Source organism: Nannobrachium achirus (genome assembly GCF_963921795.1).
Source record: "Nannobrachium achirus genome assembly, chromosome: 9".
NCBI classification, from domain to species: Eukaryota; Metazoa; Chordata; class Actinopteri; order Myctophiformes; family Myctophidae; genus Nannobrachium; species Nannobrachium achirus.
Window position 1 is genome coordinate 43999277 of NC_137818.1, and position 16377 is coordinate 44015653.

General features: G+C 40.9%; 1 protein-coding gene across 1 annotated transcript; it reads left to right on the top strand.

Moving 5' to 3' along the window:
* Positions 1-1449: 1449 nt before the first annotated feature.
* On the top strand, positions 1450-15712 carry nt5dc2 (5'-nucleotidase domain containing 2). The gene is made up of 14 exons (XM_080732427.1): positions 1450-1834; positions 2830-3014; positions 3108-3182; positions 4582-4637; positions 4807-4900; positions 6962-7090; positions 7832-7892; positions 8222-8324; positions 8591-8692; positions 9307-9388; positions 9989-10075; positions 11238-11378; positions 11589-11653; positions 12506-15712. Exons 1-14 carry the CDS (start codon positions 1525-1527, stop codon positions 12765-12767), a joined length of 1752 nt encoding a protein of 583 aa, XP_080588553.1. The 5' UTR covers positions 1450-1524; the 3' UTR covers positions 12768-15712.
* Positions 15713-16377: the final 665 nt, after the last annotated feature.

Below are 16377 nucleotides of genomic sequence, written 5' to 3' on the forward strand. Positions count from 1 at the left end.
ATTAACGTTTTCTATTGATCGTCTTGATCATCATCTTGGTGTCAAGTCAACTGAGAACTTTAAGAATAAGAACACACTGTGTGTTCTTTAAAGTTCTCGTCAGTCAAGGGGCGGATTAGAATTTAGAACTTGCCTCAACACAAACACTAACACCAGTAAGACTCCCTAATCGGGAGATAATCGACCGTCAGGTCGCTGCGTGATTTTAGGGCAAAATGTGTAGGAGCAGTGTCCAAAAATGTGTTTGAAAAAATCGGCCTGATGGTGGCGCTATATGGGACAGATCCATGTTGATGACATGAGTGTAGACATAGTGTGTGCCGATTTGTGTGATTTTAGGGCAAAATCTGTAGGAGCAGTGTCCAAAAATGTGTTTTGCAAGAATCGGCCTCATGGTGGCGCTAGAAGAGGGCCATGTGAGAAATGAGGGGTGGGGCCTCCGAGTTGTCTTGGTGGATGAATAGGTACCGGCCCCGGCTCTCCCGGACGCTCCTAGCCCGAGTTACGGCATTTTATGTGAGCTGCAGTGGAGGGGGCCCTCCACTGGGGGCGCCACCACTTTTGCATCCGTTCTGGAGCACCAGGAGTCGGTGGTCCCCGGGAATTCCCAGTGAGCAGCCCCGTTGGGGTGGTCATTTGGTCATTTTTGCACATTTGGTCATTTTTTACATCTGGGGGTCCCCAGGGGTCCCTGGAGCTCCGGGGGTCCTTGTAGTTTTGTAGGCAAAACTTGTAGTTTGGCAGGAGGTTGTAGTTTGGCAGGCAAGGAGTGTGTTAGCTCTGGTCCATCGCGTCACCTCCCGCATCGCTCCCGGTGACGCTCTGACAGACCCGTCGGGAAACGGCTGGACTCGAGATTGTCGGCCCCTCCGAGCGCTCAATACCAGTCAAAATAAACAAAATCGTTTCACTACTCACCAAACCAAAGGTCGTTTTGCGCTGTTGAAAGTCTATTCTGCGCGGTGGTGAACCCCTCAGCACCCCACCCACTCTGCAAAATACACTATTTTTGGCATGAAATAAAACGCATCCAACTCGACCGCCGCTTATTTCCGGGTTGTGAACCATTGTATCTGCAGTGGCCGCTAGGTGGCTCGAGGTGGGTGCGTTTTATTTCATTTTGTGGAGGTTTTGATAGTAAGTGCGACCTGACGGTCGCAACAACAGTCAACAGCTAGCACTGGCGTCTGGCCCCAAAAGCTGAAAAGCTGGTATTCATAGGACAAAGACCAGTAGACCACTGCACGTAGCGCACGCTCGTGCCAACCGTCCTTATTGGCCAAACGGCGGCCTGTAAACACATTCTGTAACCAATTAAAACGCACCATCGGAGGATATTGACTTTATTCCCCAATGCCATTGGTTAAACAACCTCAGTTGCGGCTGTAGCCTCCGCCCACATCTGCTTCCAGTAAGTTGTTAGTGGCAGGCTGCCTGAGGCAGGGCTTGGCTGACTAGTGGCTACTGACTACTGTCTGTGGTAGTACTGGAGTCTCTGACTGTACGTGGTAGCCTGGCTGGGAGATGTGTTCAAACATTTGTTTGCTTTTTGGGGACATGTTGTCCTGCAGGACAGTGGGGACATTTGGCCTGATCAGCACCCGGGCCCTCGGCATGAGCGTGGCGTCAAGAGGAGCTCACGAGTCCACGGGAACAGCACTGGAACATGGACCAAAGCTTGGGACAAATGATAACAACAGCCACGCTCAAAGACCCTCATCCAGCGCAAAGCCACTCAGACATGGGCGTGCAAACCTATCTCACTCTGCACACAAGGTTGATACAAAGACCATGATGTGGGCAAAGTACAATGACACCAAACGACTCGTGCACGGTAGGTGACTTGTTTAAACACCCTTGTCTGCGTTTGTTTGTTTGAGACGCGGGCTTGTTTCCAGAAGGTTTTATACCAACACTGTATTTCACTGCCAATGGTTCCCAAACACTGGGTCGGGAGCCATTTGTGGGTCAAGGACCAATTTGGATGGGTCACGCCTCGAGTAAAAAATAAATTTCCTTTCCTACATTTAAAAATATGCATAGCATTTATGTATTTCAAAAAAAAAATTTTTTTAAATAATAAAAGTAATGAATGTAAATCTAAGAAATTCCGTAGGCTATATAAACAAATAATAATTAAGAAGCAGTGAAAATAGCCGATCTACAAGCTCGCGTCATGAAACTAACTTTTCCTATGCAAAGTAACTTCACGTCTTCAAGTTCAATCAATCAACGTTTTAAATAGTCTGGGTCCTGGGCAAAGCGTCTAATCTCTCTTTTGGAAGCGTTTGGGACCCACTGCAGTTTATTTCATGTCATTGTGTTTAAAATATTAGTCTGGTATTTGCGTTTCTGCAGCAAATATCTTGGCCGAAAATAGCTGATCTACAAGCTCACAATGCAAGACATAGGGATTGCCAGGACATCTGCATGACAAATATTCATTTTATATATTTTTGTTTATACAACTTAACTAAATCACTTTTGTGTAGCTCAGTAATCTTCCACTTTACATTAGTGCAAATACTGTACATTTATTTAGAGAATTTATTGTTAATAAGTTGTGCTGTTATTATGCTTATTGAAAATGACTCATTCACTGGCATCTAATCTGGAAAAATAGTTACATTCTGTCCTGTTAAGGGGTATACATTCAATACATGCATATAATTATATAATGATAATGTGATATCACATTATCAAAGGATGAAATGAACTGTCTTGCTATTAAAATACCTTTGACAAAGCAAGGTTCAATTGATTATATTGCAGCATTAACTCAAAATGATGTTGTTTTCTTTTTCCCACTGGTCCGACCGGTCTCCACAGATCTCCTTCCACCAGGTGTGTGCAAAGTGCTCAATCCATCTACCATCTATGCCAACAATGAGGTGGACTTGGGGAAAGTGGACATCTATGGTTTTGATTATGATTACACACTGGCCCTGTATTCAGACACACTGGATACAATGATCTACAACAAAGCTAGAGAATTCCTTATTAAAAACTACAAGGTTTGAAAACAAATTGAATCAAAATCAGGATTATGTTAATTAAGTTTATTTTACTGGTACCATCATTAATGTGAACCACGTGTATTCTAACAGTATCCAGCAGGAATCAGCGATTATGACTACATCCCAAACTTTGCTGCACGTGGCCTTCATTATGACATTGAAAAGGCAAGTCAGACTTCATGAATACATTTTGACTGTGTTCTTCTCCTTCACATGGATGTCCCCTTTAGTGCCACAGACCCCTCAAGCCCTATACCTGAGGGTTATAGTGTGCTAAATTGGTGACACACATTTTTAATCAAATCACTGCTCAAAACACACCTGTATGACATCCTCTAATGCTGTAGGTAGGGTTGCCACCTTTCAGAAATTGAAATAAGGAACACCTCTTCCGGGCACGCGGTGCGTGCGTTCCGTGCGCGTGGCACAGCCGCCGGCCGGCGAAAAAATGCAGTCCCAAACCCATGAAATGCATAGAATAGTTATAACTATAACACACAACATGGTATAACCTATATTGTTTTGCAGTTTGAAGTGGCCAATTGTTTCTAAAATATGAATAAGTTAATTTTGTATGAAATAAAGCAATGAATGATTTGAACCTGGCTCTTGTATTGGGTCACTTGGTGGTCAGTAAAGAGAAGGTAGTCAAGAAACCATTAAGTCATATACTTAAAGTTTAAAGTGCTTTATTAGCAACGAAGATTACAAATGTTTTACTTTAGGCTGAATAGGCTTCACTATAGGCTTCACCTGAGCAACTTTACAGAAATAAGAGCCCAAAATACTTATAATAGTCAGATTTGGCAACACTGCATGGAATTTCTTCCAACCTAGCCCAACATGGCTTATATTATCAGACCTGGCAACTGCATGTTATTTTTCTCCACACACTGTAGGCTCTTTTCTCTTCGGAGATGAGTAAGCCTGGCTACGCAAGGCTACTGTAGGCTAGGTTGCTTGGCAAGCAACCTTCACTGACGCTGTCAAGCCACGGGTTTGTTTCTTCCCACTCGCGTCTGTACCTTTGTAGGCGTCTGTCCTTTTTTGAGGCGGTGGAGTATTGTCTTCAGACGACATTTTTAAAGCGCGCGGTGTGCGCTGACTGTAACTAGGCAACGGTGATTGACAGCGACATGCAGTGCATAATGCAGACAGGGGCCGGCCGGGCTAGCGAGAGGAGAGGAGAGGAGAGGAGAGGAGAGGAGAGGAGAGGAGAGAGCGACTGCGAGGCGAGCCGCCTCACCCTCTCCCTCCTTTTGCTGTCTTTTCCTGTGTTTTATTTCATTCATTATTGTTAAATTCTGTGTTGAGGTTTGTGTGACAGACCTTTATGGGGCATTTGGTTAAATACGGAACAAACCGCGTTCCGTATTGGTTCAATACGGAACGCATCTTTTAATTGTCCAATACGGAACGATTCCGTATTATACGGAACGGGTGGCAACCCTAGCTGTAGGCTCATTACTTTGTAAACTGTTTTGAAAAGTGCTATATGAAAACAATTAGTATAATTCTTATTTTGAAATAAACAATGACAATATTATTGGATTCTGTCTTGTAGGGGTTGTTGCTGAAAATAGATGCATTCCATTATATCCAACTGGGTACTGTATACAGGTGTGTGACCTTTCATTGGGGTAATCTTTAGTGTTTATTCATTCATTAGTGTAACGTGCAACATATTTTAATTCACTAGTATCTTAACTAGATGGATGGATATCCATGGATGGACATCCATAGATTCAACAGGAAAATCATTTCCACAATATGCTATCATTTTTTTCAGAGGTCTGAAGCCTGTCCCTGATGAGGAAGTGCTTGAACTCTATGGCGGAACGCAACACGTGCCCTTGCAACAAGTCAGCGGTTTCTACGGCAAGGTACCACTTCGTCTCATTCAGAAGCATTTTGTCTGTCAGGACAAACAAAACAAAAACAAACACTCAAAACTAGTTGCAGAAAATAATCGGAAATGGTTATTCATGGGGTATGATATTGGGGATTGGAACCAAGTTATGCTACTGAAGTTATGTAGAAGTAATGCAATGTATATAGCATTGTAGCCGTTTATTTTTCTTAAAAATGCTATCCCAGTTATTAATAATTTAGTTTGTTGTTTTTTAATAATACATTTTACCCTTTTGTTGCTGCTCAAATATAAAGTCCTCTGGTTTTATTGTTCCTCTTTGAACCTGATGGATGTGGATTGTGCAATGCTCTGTTGACTTGGCAAGACAAGGGAAACATGTGGCAGTTGGCCAAACTAGACAAATACCCTTCGTATATGAAAGCCTCCCTGTACCCCCCGACACTGACAGGCCTCTTCTGTCCCCATCACTTTAACCCCTTTGAGTGTAATCTATATTAAATGGTAAATGGTGCATTTATATAGCGCTTTTAATCCAAAGCGCTTTACATAGATTGTGCATTACATTCACCCATTCACACACACACATTCATACACCGGTGGCGGAGGAAGCCATGCAAGGCACCAACCTACTCACCGGAGGCAATTAGGGGTTCAGAGTCTTGCCCAAGGACCCTTCGACATTAACTCAGGGGGAGCCCGGATTCGAACTGGGAACCCTTCGGGATTTATACCCTTCGTGCTCTAATACCAGTTTCTCTACACCTGAGCTATGCCGCCCCTATTGTATTGATCACATGATAAAAAAAAAACTGGAAGTGGTTAGAGAATTGATTATTGCAGAATGTAATTTATTTTTATCAAAACAAAGTCATTACAAACATGTTTGAATTTGTCCTCTGGAGAATTGGAGGTTGTGTTGCTGCTCATGAGCGAATGCAAACGGAGGCACAGAAAGTGAAGGGCATTATCATTGTTATTACTAAAATGTTTTGGCCGATTGAACACTGTGTGATTGGTTGTAAATTCAATGTGCAGAATTTGTCACCAAAATGTGCCATGTGTTTTGAAGAAAAGGATGGGTGCGGTCAAAACGTATTATCTACCTCTGTACATGCTGTCCCTCGTTGCTGTTGCACATCGGCACCACAGTCAGCACTAAACAAGTCTACTGTAGCGTCTTGTCTGTGATGTGATTACACATATAAATATGGATATACCAAACTACACTATGACAGATAGACATTGCCCAAGCCTGTATATTTGTCTAACTGCTTCTGGTACAATGAAAAAGTGATTTCATCACTCATCATTTCCTTGAGTGATGCAATGGATGTACTGTTAAGACATATCCAGAAGAGGGACGCTAGCCTGGAATCAGAGGGAAACCCCCAGTGCAAAAAATAATAATAATTGGTGGATTTGGGTCTGGCCCTGCTCAATTGTGAATCTATTTCCTCACCCCGAAGAGTTGGGTCACCAATCAGGGCCCAGTATTTGTCTGGTCTAACCAATTGTGTCCAGATAATGTTTTTTAACCTGCTTCCATATCGAAGTACCAGACTCCTATCTACGCAGTAATGTAGTCTGGCTCTACGCGAGGCTAGAGGGACGCTAGGTTATGGTTGATATACTGGCTATCATCAGACTGATGAATATTACAGTGATTTTAAGTATCCCAAGCTATTTTTAAGTTGGAATTTAAAAAAGACTTGTCTAGCTAGTCTTTTTTTTTTTTTTTTTTTTCCTTCTGGATTTGGATCTAGGTTTTATGAATGTGGCCAAAGTGTTACCAAGTAACCCCAGTGGGGATTGTGGTATCTTCAATGCGTCTTTGGTTCATTTACCCTGGGACACATTTATCGGATTACAAAAACAGGCATTTTATTCAATGGTAGACTGAAGAGGATGCAGCCAGGGAAAGTTCAGCAGTTTCATTCAACAAAATAGATGAGCCCCTTTTGAGTGTCTCATTGTAGATTTATCACCAGGGAGCACCTGGATTCTTCCAAAGATGTTGACCCTTTTTTCAGATCTCTTCAATCCCATTTGTGACGCTTTGTTTCTACCACAGGGACCCATGATTAAGCAGTTCATGGATGTGTTCTCAATTCCGGAGATGACTCTACTTGCAGCTGCCAACGACTACTTTATATCCAACAACATTGAGTATGACCCTGTCCATCTCTACAAAGATGTTTCAGTAAGTCTTAATTACCATTAGTAAATCTTATTTAGCTGTAATGCAGTGACTATGCTGGATTAGAGTTGGGGGAACATGGATTTGATTCCATACGCACAATTGGGAACCAAGAGATTATTGTTTCCAACTGCCTTCCTTGTAAAACAGGATCATTTGGACAGCAGCCCTCTTTCAGCCTGACTCTTTCAACTTTGGTCTCTTACCCATTTGACAGGAACTGGCAAGCTGAAAGACAAATATAATAGATGTCCTGTGGTTGTTCATGCTTGCCAAAGCTTGCAAATTAGCTTTTAATCAAGAACAAAACAACTCACTGTTCCTCTGCTGGGCGTTGCTAATTGCGGTGCATGACATTTTGTTACTATTTTGTGAAAGGCCTTTTACTGCAGAGGTTTTCAAAGTGGATGCTGTTTTTATGGGCATGTCATTATTATCAAAATGAAGACCTTGTTTTGTGCGTGTCATTATTGTCAAAATGTTTCACAAATGTTCTAAATATTTCAAACCATATTTGAAAATATTCACAATGTGTTGAGATGCGCTGTGTAGATCTATGACTATTTCTGGGGTTCTTGACATGGAAAAGTTTGGGAACTTCTGAGCTATAAAATACATGACTACGACTATGCTTCTCTCTAGTCTCTGCTTGCATTATTTACTTAAACTTTAAAGTTTAATTTTTTGCTATAAAGTTGGAAGCATACATTGTTGAATTTATCAATGATATCTTATTGATCTCAGGACGCGATTGGGATGGTACATATCAAAGGCTACATGTACAAGTGGATTATGCAAGATTTGGGTAAGAATAAGAATTTTAACATGTTTGATACCTAACTGTATCTGTTTAGGAATATAGGGCTCCATTTCTGTCCATGCCTTACCCCTTATCCCTAAACTCTTTTGCCATTTTTTACTATTTTTAAAAACATTTTATATATTTAAATACAAATAGCTGATCTACAAACTCACAACGTGTCAATGTAGATGTCAGGCTATTTGATGTACGGTATTTTAAAATGTTTTTCAAAATAGTAAAAAAAGGCAAAGAAGTTTAGAGATATGGGGTAAGACATGGATGGAAATATAGCTGAAAATGTAAAGTTCAAGTTCTTTCTTTCCTTTTTACAGAGAAATATATAACGCATGGAGATGACACACATGCCGTGCTGGACCACTTGTCCAGTAGTGGGAAGAAGCTCTTCCTAATCACCAACAGCCCCTTTAGCTTTGTGTGAGTGACCTTTCTCATCAATACAAAAAAAAAGTTTTTTATTAAATCTATGCATACAAACTAAAGTTGCTGCAAATGTGCTTATCGTAAGTTTCCTTCAGCTCGGTTCAACTAGTCAAAGAAAGTATTCTCTGTTAGTAAACTATGAAGGAATGTTCAAATTGCTGTAAATTGTAACTTGAGAGTAGCAGATAGACGATAGATGGCAGGCTTCCAATGCAATGGAGAAATAATGCTTCCTTCATGATGTCTTGGTCCTCTTACAGAGACAAAGGGATGATGCACATGGTTGGTAAAGAGTGGAGAGACTTCTTTGACGTAATTATTGTCCAAGCTGACAAGCCCCATTTTTTCAACGACTCTGTCAAGTAAGTTCCATGACCATCGTAACATGTTTTTAGAAAATAGCATTTAAGCTGGATAATCAGAACTCTTACTTTGATTATTTGTCAAGCTGCCGTTATCAAGGCTACTTGATAACATTATCTGTGCTTTGGTTGTCCTTCATGTTTAAGTGTCATAAGGAAGGTGGCAAATCTCAGAATATAATAATATAAAGTGTCTTTAAAGGGCCATGTAATAACCAGGACCTGATAATTATTATATTAAAACATTAAATACAATTTATAAAAAATCAGTGCGAAGTGAGCAGTGCAAACACAACACACATGCATATCTCCTTGTATGGGCTGTTCTGTCCGTGACCTCAGTTACTTTGTGTGTATCACCCCAAAAAATGTGCACAGATCTCCGTGTATGGAGATCCGTGCTCATACACACAAAGTGAAACATAGAAGCAGTTTGCACCGCTCAAAAAGATGAAAGCATATTTTGCATTGTTTTATGTTTTGCTTACTACAAAAGGGCTTTTGGAAAGTAGTTGGGACAAATCAACTTGTGTTTATTTTATCATTATTGTTCTCGTCATGAGACCACTTTTTCTAGGGTCATCGTGTAAAAAGCATTTCCATTGTTGTCTCAGACCTTTTAGACGCTTGGATTCCAATGGTGACCTCCAATGGGACAAGATCAAGAGCTTGGATAAGGGTCAGATTTACAAGCAGGTGATAATATGGAGATAATGTGAAAGATTGTATGGAAGGAAAGTTTCCTATTGGCAGTGCTTGTACTACAGACCAGGGTGAAGTGTTTCTTTCGCTCATAGTCCCTGTTGGAATGGGTGTTTTGAGACTTATTATAAGGATCTAAGTAGCTGAACTGGGTGGGACTCATGTTGCAATGCTCTACCACACTGGTTCTCAAACTATGGTATGTACACAAGGCCCCCTCTAGTGGTGCAAAAGGGAATCTCCTATAATTTAATAAATGTTATTTAAAAACATATAATACTATTAAAATACTACTATAAAGGGAAATACCATGATGCTGTTGTATTTTTGCCTGGGGTCGAAATTGTCGTATTTGGAAAGCCAACTATTTCCAGGTGACAGATCATCTGGTAAAAAAGGTTTAGAACCACTATATCAGTGACTGTTCTTGGCTATGCATGTGGTTGCATATCCCTGTAAACAAGTCTAATGTACCAGTCATGCGCAAGAAATCGAGCTCTAGATGTGTTACATTTGCTATAAACAACCACCATACTATTTATTGATCCAGAATTATACCATGCTGTTTTGAAATGTGGTTTTACTCTTTTGTAGGGGAACCTTTATGACTTCATCAGACTAACTGGATGGAGAGGGTCCAGGGTGCTCTACTTTGGGGATCATCTGTACAGTGACTTGGCAGTGAGTCAACGTTTTGTCCATTTGGTGTCAGTAGTTTGATTTTACATTTCAGGTTTTTAATCCAAGGTTGTTTGATTAAAATGGAAAATATTGCTATGACAATTGCATACAAATAATTGTGTTTTATTGTAATTTTCTTCTATTGATCCAAGAATTCAACCTTGGACTTGGCAAATGTATTCATTAATTAAATATATGCACACACACTAATTAATTGAACAGTCTGAGGTGTTCTCCTTGGAGGTTAATACTGTTTTTTTTTTTTATTATCTCCTCCATCTCTGGCGGGGATTGTAATCGCCATTGTCCATGAATGTGTGTGGGCCCAGAGCTAATATCTATAAAGAATAGATAAACTAAAACAGTGTATCACAGCTACACATGCCAGGATATGTCCACCTTTGTAGCCTTGTAAAAGAGACATTCTGCCTGCTATAGACACAATTAATGTACAAGCTTGTTTCAAAAGGCTGGCGGAGAGCTGTGCTCCATGGAGTACACCTTTCTAGTTGGTGAATTTATACATATTTAGGAATCATCAGTATTGAGATAGTAGTGACAGTGTAGTCAGCATTTACTCAACATTGGTTACATGTGACAGTGTAGTCAGCATTTACTCAACATTGCTTACATTTGCATCAATAAACATTTCACAACCTTCTGTATTTGGTTAAAGCAATTTCCTGGCTAGCTCTCTAACCCAGTGGTTCTCAACCTGTGGGTCGGGACCACCAGGGGGGTCCCCAAAGTATTTTGGGGGGTCCTTGGATGATTTTCTTAAACAACAAACCAACATAGTGTATCGAGGGTATATGCACATTTCTTAAGTGTCAATTTAAGGACTTTTTAATACCTCTAAATTGACAAATTAAGCATTGGCCAAATTGTCAAATATTAGAGGCAGAAATTGTGAAAATAGCCGATCTACATGCTCACAACCGCCTCGCAACGTGAGGCGTTGTGAGCATGTAGATCTGCTATTTTCACAATAGAACAAAATAATTCCTCAACTCTTAGTGCTCGTCAGGGTGGGGTGGGGGGTGGGTCCCCAGTTAAAATATGATTATTTTGGGGGTTGCGGCCTGAAAAGGTTGAGAACCACTGCTCTAACCTGATACATGGTTGAAAGCTTGTTACATACACAACTGTCGTTGTTGTGTAGGACTTGATGCTTCGTCACGGGTGGAGGACTGGGGCCATTGTACCAGAGCTGGAGGAGGAGACGAGGGTTGTGAATACACAACAGTATTCATTCAGTCTGACCTGGCTTCAGGCACTTACAGGACTAGTGGAACGCATGCAGGTACGTCCAGAATTCAATCAGTCTTACCGCATACAAACAGGTTAAATGTCTAAGAAATGTACATTTAATTTGTGTGTCATGACGAAGGCTGGATAGCGGAAGCGTTTATTCATTCATAAGGCATATGGAGAAATACAAATGTACTTATCTTGAGTGCAACCCTTCACTCTTGCCAAATGTTTATGTAATTTAATGTACTTTCTTGTGCAGATTCATCATGATCCAGAAGCAAAGAAAGTTGTGGAGGAATGGTTGAAAGAAAGAACAGAGCTTCGGTAAGTCCCCCCCCACACACACACACACACACACACACACACACAAGTACAATAGTGGCCTTTGAAATATTTATGAAAATGATTAATTTGCCCAGCGATCTCACATGGAAAAAATGTGTGAATGTGAAAACCCCATACTTCCTGATCCCGCGCCCCCCCCCCCCCCCCCCCCCCCCACACTGCCCTCAGTGTCTGTGACAGTTTGTCCTTGTTAACTGGGTTAGGGCAAATGGATCTTTCAAAAAAAGGGTTTAACACTTACCTTTGCAAAAGTATATACCAGGAAGAAGAATGTTCTGTACATTTTGTGTATTGATTGTGAGCTTTAACTGAACCATGTGAAATGCAGGGTCTGACCAAGGAAGTGGGGACAGTTGGTGGATAATCAAATAATTGCAGATCAACACTTTACAGCACATGTAGTGTAGGCTTGTGGTTTCCTGAAACTGGCCCAGATAACGGCCAAAAAGAGACAAACACTCCCATCAGATCGCTCAACAATAATGTATAGAACTGTTTGCACAATCTATTAAATTAGCTATAATCCCACTGCTGTTAACGTGTGTGTGTGTGTGTGTGTGTGTGTGTGTGTGTGTGTGTGTGTGTGTGTGTGTGTGTGTGTGTGTGTGTGTGTGTGTGTGTGTGTGTGTGTGTGTGTGTGTGTGTGTGTGTGTGTGTGTGTGTGTGTGTGTGTGTGTGCGCGTGCGTGCGTGCGGTTTATTACTGTTTTGAGTCACATTTCCTGTGCATTTATTAAACTATAAATAGAGTGATTTATGAATTTGATTATGATGACTCAAAGAGGAGAATTTACCTCTAATTTTGTCCTTTTTGTTTCGCTTCGGTTGGCAGAGCCGTGACCAAAAACCTGTTCAACCCTCAATTTGGCAGCATCTTTCGAACCTGCCACAACCCCACCTACTTTTCACGTCGTTTGTGTCGCTACTCTGATATCTACATGGCCTCCGTCAGCTGCCTGATGAACTACGACCTCTCCTTCACCTTCTACCCGCGCCGCACACCCCTGCAGCACGAGGCCCCGTTGTGGATGGACCAGCTCTGCACTGGCTGCTTGAAGACACCCTTCCTGGAGGAAATGTCACAGATACGCTGAACACTTTTTCCATGTTTTGTTTCCTTTAAACATCTGACATTGACTGAGTATCTCGACCAGGCTTTCATAGATAAATCTCTTGCAGATGTCTTGAAGATCAACTCAGAATTGTCCATATAGCCCTTAACCCCTTTCAACCCACCCTGTGGACAATATGCCTTCCGTTGGTTCCAAGATTTCTAGCGGAAGTGCTGCATTAAACGGAAGTTACGTTAGGGGAAAACCGGGGAATCTCACTTCCGGGGAAACTCACACGGCGGAAGTTGAACGCTTTCTGCTTTATATTGTCACCAGGCTTTTCTCTTCGCAGATGAGTAAAGCCTGGCTACGCGAGGCTACTTTCAACCGGGCATCCCCATTTTGTCATGTCGTTATTGGTGAACATTTTCAAAATATTTTGAAAATACCTGAACTACAGTACAAGCTCAATGTATCACGATACGACTCATTGTGATGTGTCGTATTTTCAGTGACCATGGGGCTAAAGAATCGTTCAGAAGCTCTGTTCACGTTCACTCTTCCATTTGAAATGATAGGCTCCAACCTGCTCCGGTCCCCTAAAAAGGTGGCTGCTTACTTCACGGAGATGGCATGTCTTGTTTTTTGTTTGTTTTTTGTCTTGGACTTAAGCCCCTTTTCGACTGCAGTTTTAGCACCACACCACACCACACTACAGACTACACCACACCACACCGCACCATATAAAAATATCTACATTTTCCATTACAAAAAAGTACCCCAATCGGTAAGAAACAAATTGACCCTTTTAACTGTGATTATAATACAATATAAATTTGTATTACAACTATCCTAATTATAATGCACTGTAATGGATTATAACTGTGGTTATAATAAATTATAAAGTATTAATGTATTACTATGATAATTAAAATACACTATAATAGATTATAATAGTGGTTATAACACAATAGAATCTATTATCATGTATTACAACTATATCCTGGTGGTCTAAATGAAAAGTCAGTGAGTGATCAGTCATTATGAAGTGTTTGGCCCTGTTTGGCCTAGCTCAGACCTACTCTAGAGTGGATACTTTTTAGTACCCTGTTTAGTACCACTTTCACACCACTCTACCCAGGTCCTTGTAGTGGAAAACCTGGCACAAGTGGGCGGTGTGGAGTGGTGTGGAGTTGGGCCAGTGGAAAATGGGCTTAAGGAAACAAAAAGGCACCCCCTGCTCTGCTGTCGGTGTGTGTCATATCAGCCAGCCTAGGTGCAATACTTAAATAGATCTACTCACCGCTTTAAATTGACTTTTGGCTGATAATGTTATCCAGAATTTAGGATTAGGGAGGTGAAAGGCACTTTACTTCCAACTGGACACATTGCTGTTGATGAATGCCCAGAGTGACAATCTACTAGAAACTGGATGGTCTGTCTTTGACCCAGTGGAGGCCGTACGGTGTTGAATAGAATGATGTACTTTACAGAGAAGATGAACACACAATGTTACGCACAATGGAACATTCAGGGTCTTGTTGATAATGTAACCTTTGCATGCTGTAGAGCAGGGGTTCCCAAACCTTTTTGGCTCGGGGCACCCCTATAAATATTTTTTTCATCCGAGGCACCCCTACATTATATATTCCTAATTTTCTACTCCCAGCACCTTATATTTATAACATTTTAGTGATTATGTTGAGAGGAAAACGAGATAATAGCCATTTTGGTTAGAACTGACTGAAAATAACTTTGTGCTTCAAGTTTAAAATGATACTAAATATATTTTTATAAGTATTATCAAATTATCTCGCGGCACCCCTGGACTGCCGTCGCGGCACCCCAGGGTGCCCCGTCACCCACTTTGAAAACCCCTGCTGTAGAGCAGGGTTGTCAACATTGGACTGTCAGAATCCAGGAGATTTATTTTTGGGGGGTGCGCGGAACTCCCCAACCGGGATCTGGGGGGTCCTCTCCCCAAAACTTATTAATAGATATATTTTCCTGTGTTCTGTTGAATTTTGTGCATGTTTGATACATTTATCAGGCTTACTTTACTAGCATGTGTACAATTTCAGCCTAATATGCCAAATGTAGGTGTACAGATTTGATGACAGAAGCAAAGTAAGACATCTTTAATAATGACGTCTCATCTGTAAGTCATTATTTAAGTGAATATCTGTATGATCTTGCATGCATTGCCCCCACCCCTAAAGCGGGTCCTCCCCCAGAACATTTTTAACATAGTAGATTTAATCTCCTGTGTTCTGGTGAATTTTGTGCATGTTTGATACTTTTATCAGGCTTGCTTTACTAGCATGGGTACAATTTCAGCCTTAAAATGCCAAATGTTGTTGTACAGATTTGATGACTGAAGCAAAAGGACATCTTTAATAATGATTTCTCATCTTTAAGTCATTACTTAAGTGAATATCTGTATGATCTTTCTTGCATGCATTGCCCCCACCCCTAAAGCGGGGGGTCTGGGGGTCCTCCCCCAGAAAACTTTTAACATAGTAGATGTCATTTCCTGTGTTCTGGTGAATTTTGGGAGTTTGATACAAAATCCAGGAGAAATCCAGGAGATTTGCCAATCCAGGAGACTCCCAGGAGAGGGGTTCAAAATCCAGGAGACTCCTGGGAAATCCAGGAGAGTTGACAAGCCTGGTGTAGAGACTGTTACAATTGTATGTCTTAAGGAGAAATTGTATACTAATAAGAATTTATTCTTGATATCACTTTGTGTACGGTCAAGATGATATGTTTAGCCTTAATCAATAGTTGAGTTTACATAAATTTAGTTGTTGGCATTATTGAAATGTTGGTGACTTGTATCACTTGTATTCCCCCTTTTTTGGAGGGGTGGGGGGATTTCTAGATGTATTTTGACTTTTTTTTTTTTTGTTTTTTTTTACTTCTTTTGTAACTTGTATTGTACGTTTTTAACTTGTCAAAACAAATAAAGTAAGAATGTATACATTGTATATTACAATTACTAAATGTGTGAGAATACCACTGCTATTTCCTCAATGCTTTATAAATATACGAGAACCACCTTTAGCCTAACTTAAGAGAGGATGATGATGATTGGAAAAAAAAAATACTGTTTAAAACTCAAACATTTGTGAAAGATTCTTCAAAAGTAAATGTAAAATAGATCTCCAGAAACAATGCAAAACATTATTCTTAGAGACCGGAACACAATATTTAGTTGATTATGATGGTGTTTAACATGAGGTTATTAACAGTGAAAGCTCTGCAATCATGGGCTTAGTGTTTTGATGTTTAAAACATTACAAAAGAGACTGATTAAGTCGACCAAATTAATCCATGCCTGCCTTCAATGGAACACATTTAACAAATGTTGGACCGACCAACAGACGGCGTGAGATGCAATCAAGTTTAGAGGGTAGGGTCACGGTTATTTTGAAGGCCCACTGCTCTCATCCTCCTCCTTCAAATGTTCCTGTTCAACTTTACCCAATACTAGCGCTCCTAGCCTCTGTCCCTATACCACTCAATGCCTGGCTCAGTCCTGTCTACTATACCCTGTCATCTCAGAGTAACCCAATTACAGGGAAAATATGGAGCCAGTAGCCCTGCTGCTGCAGTGATACTGCTCTTCTCTGGATGAGAACATCCTCCAGAG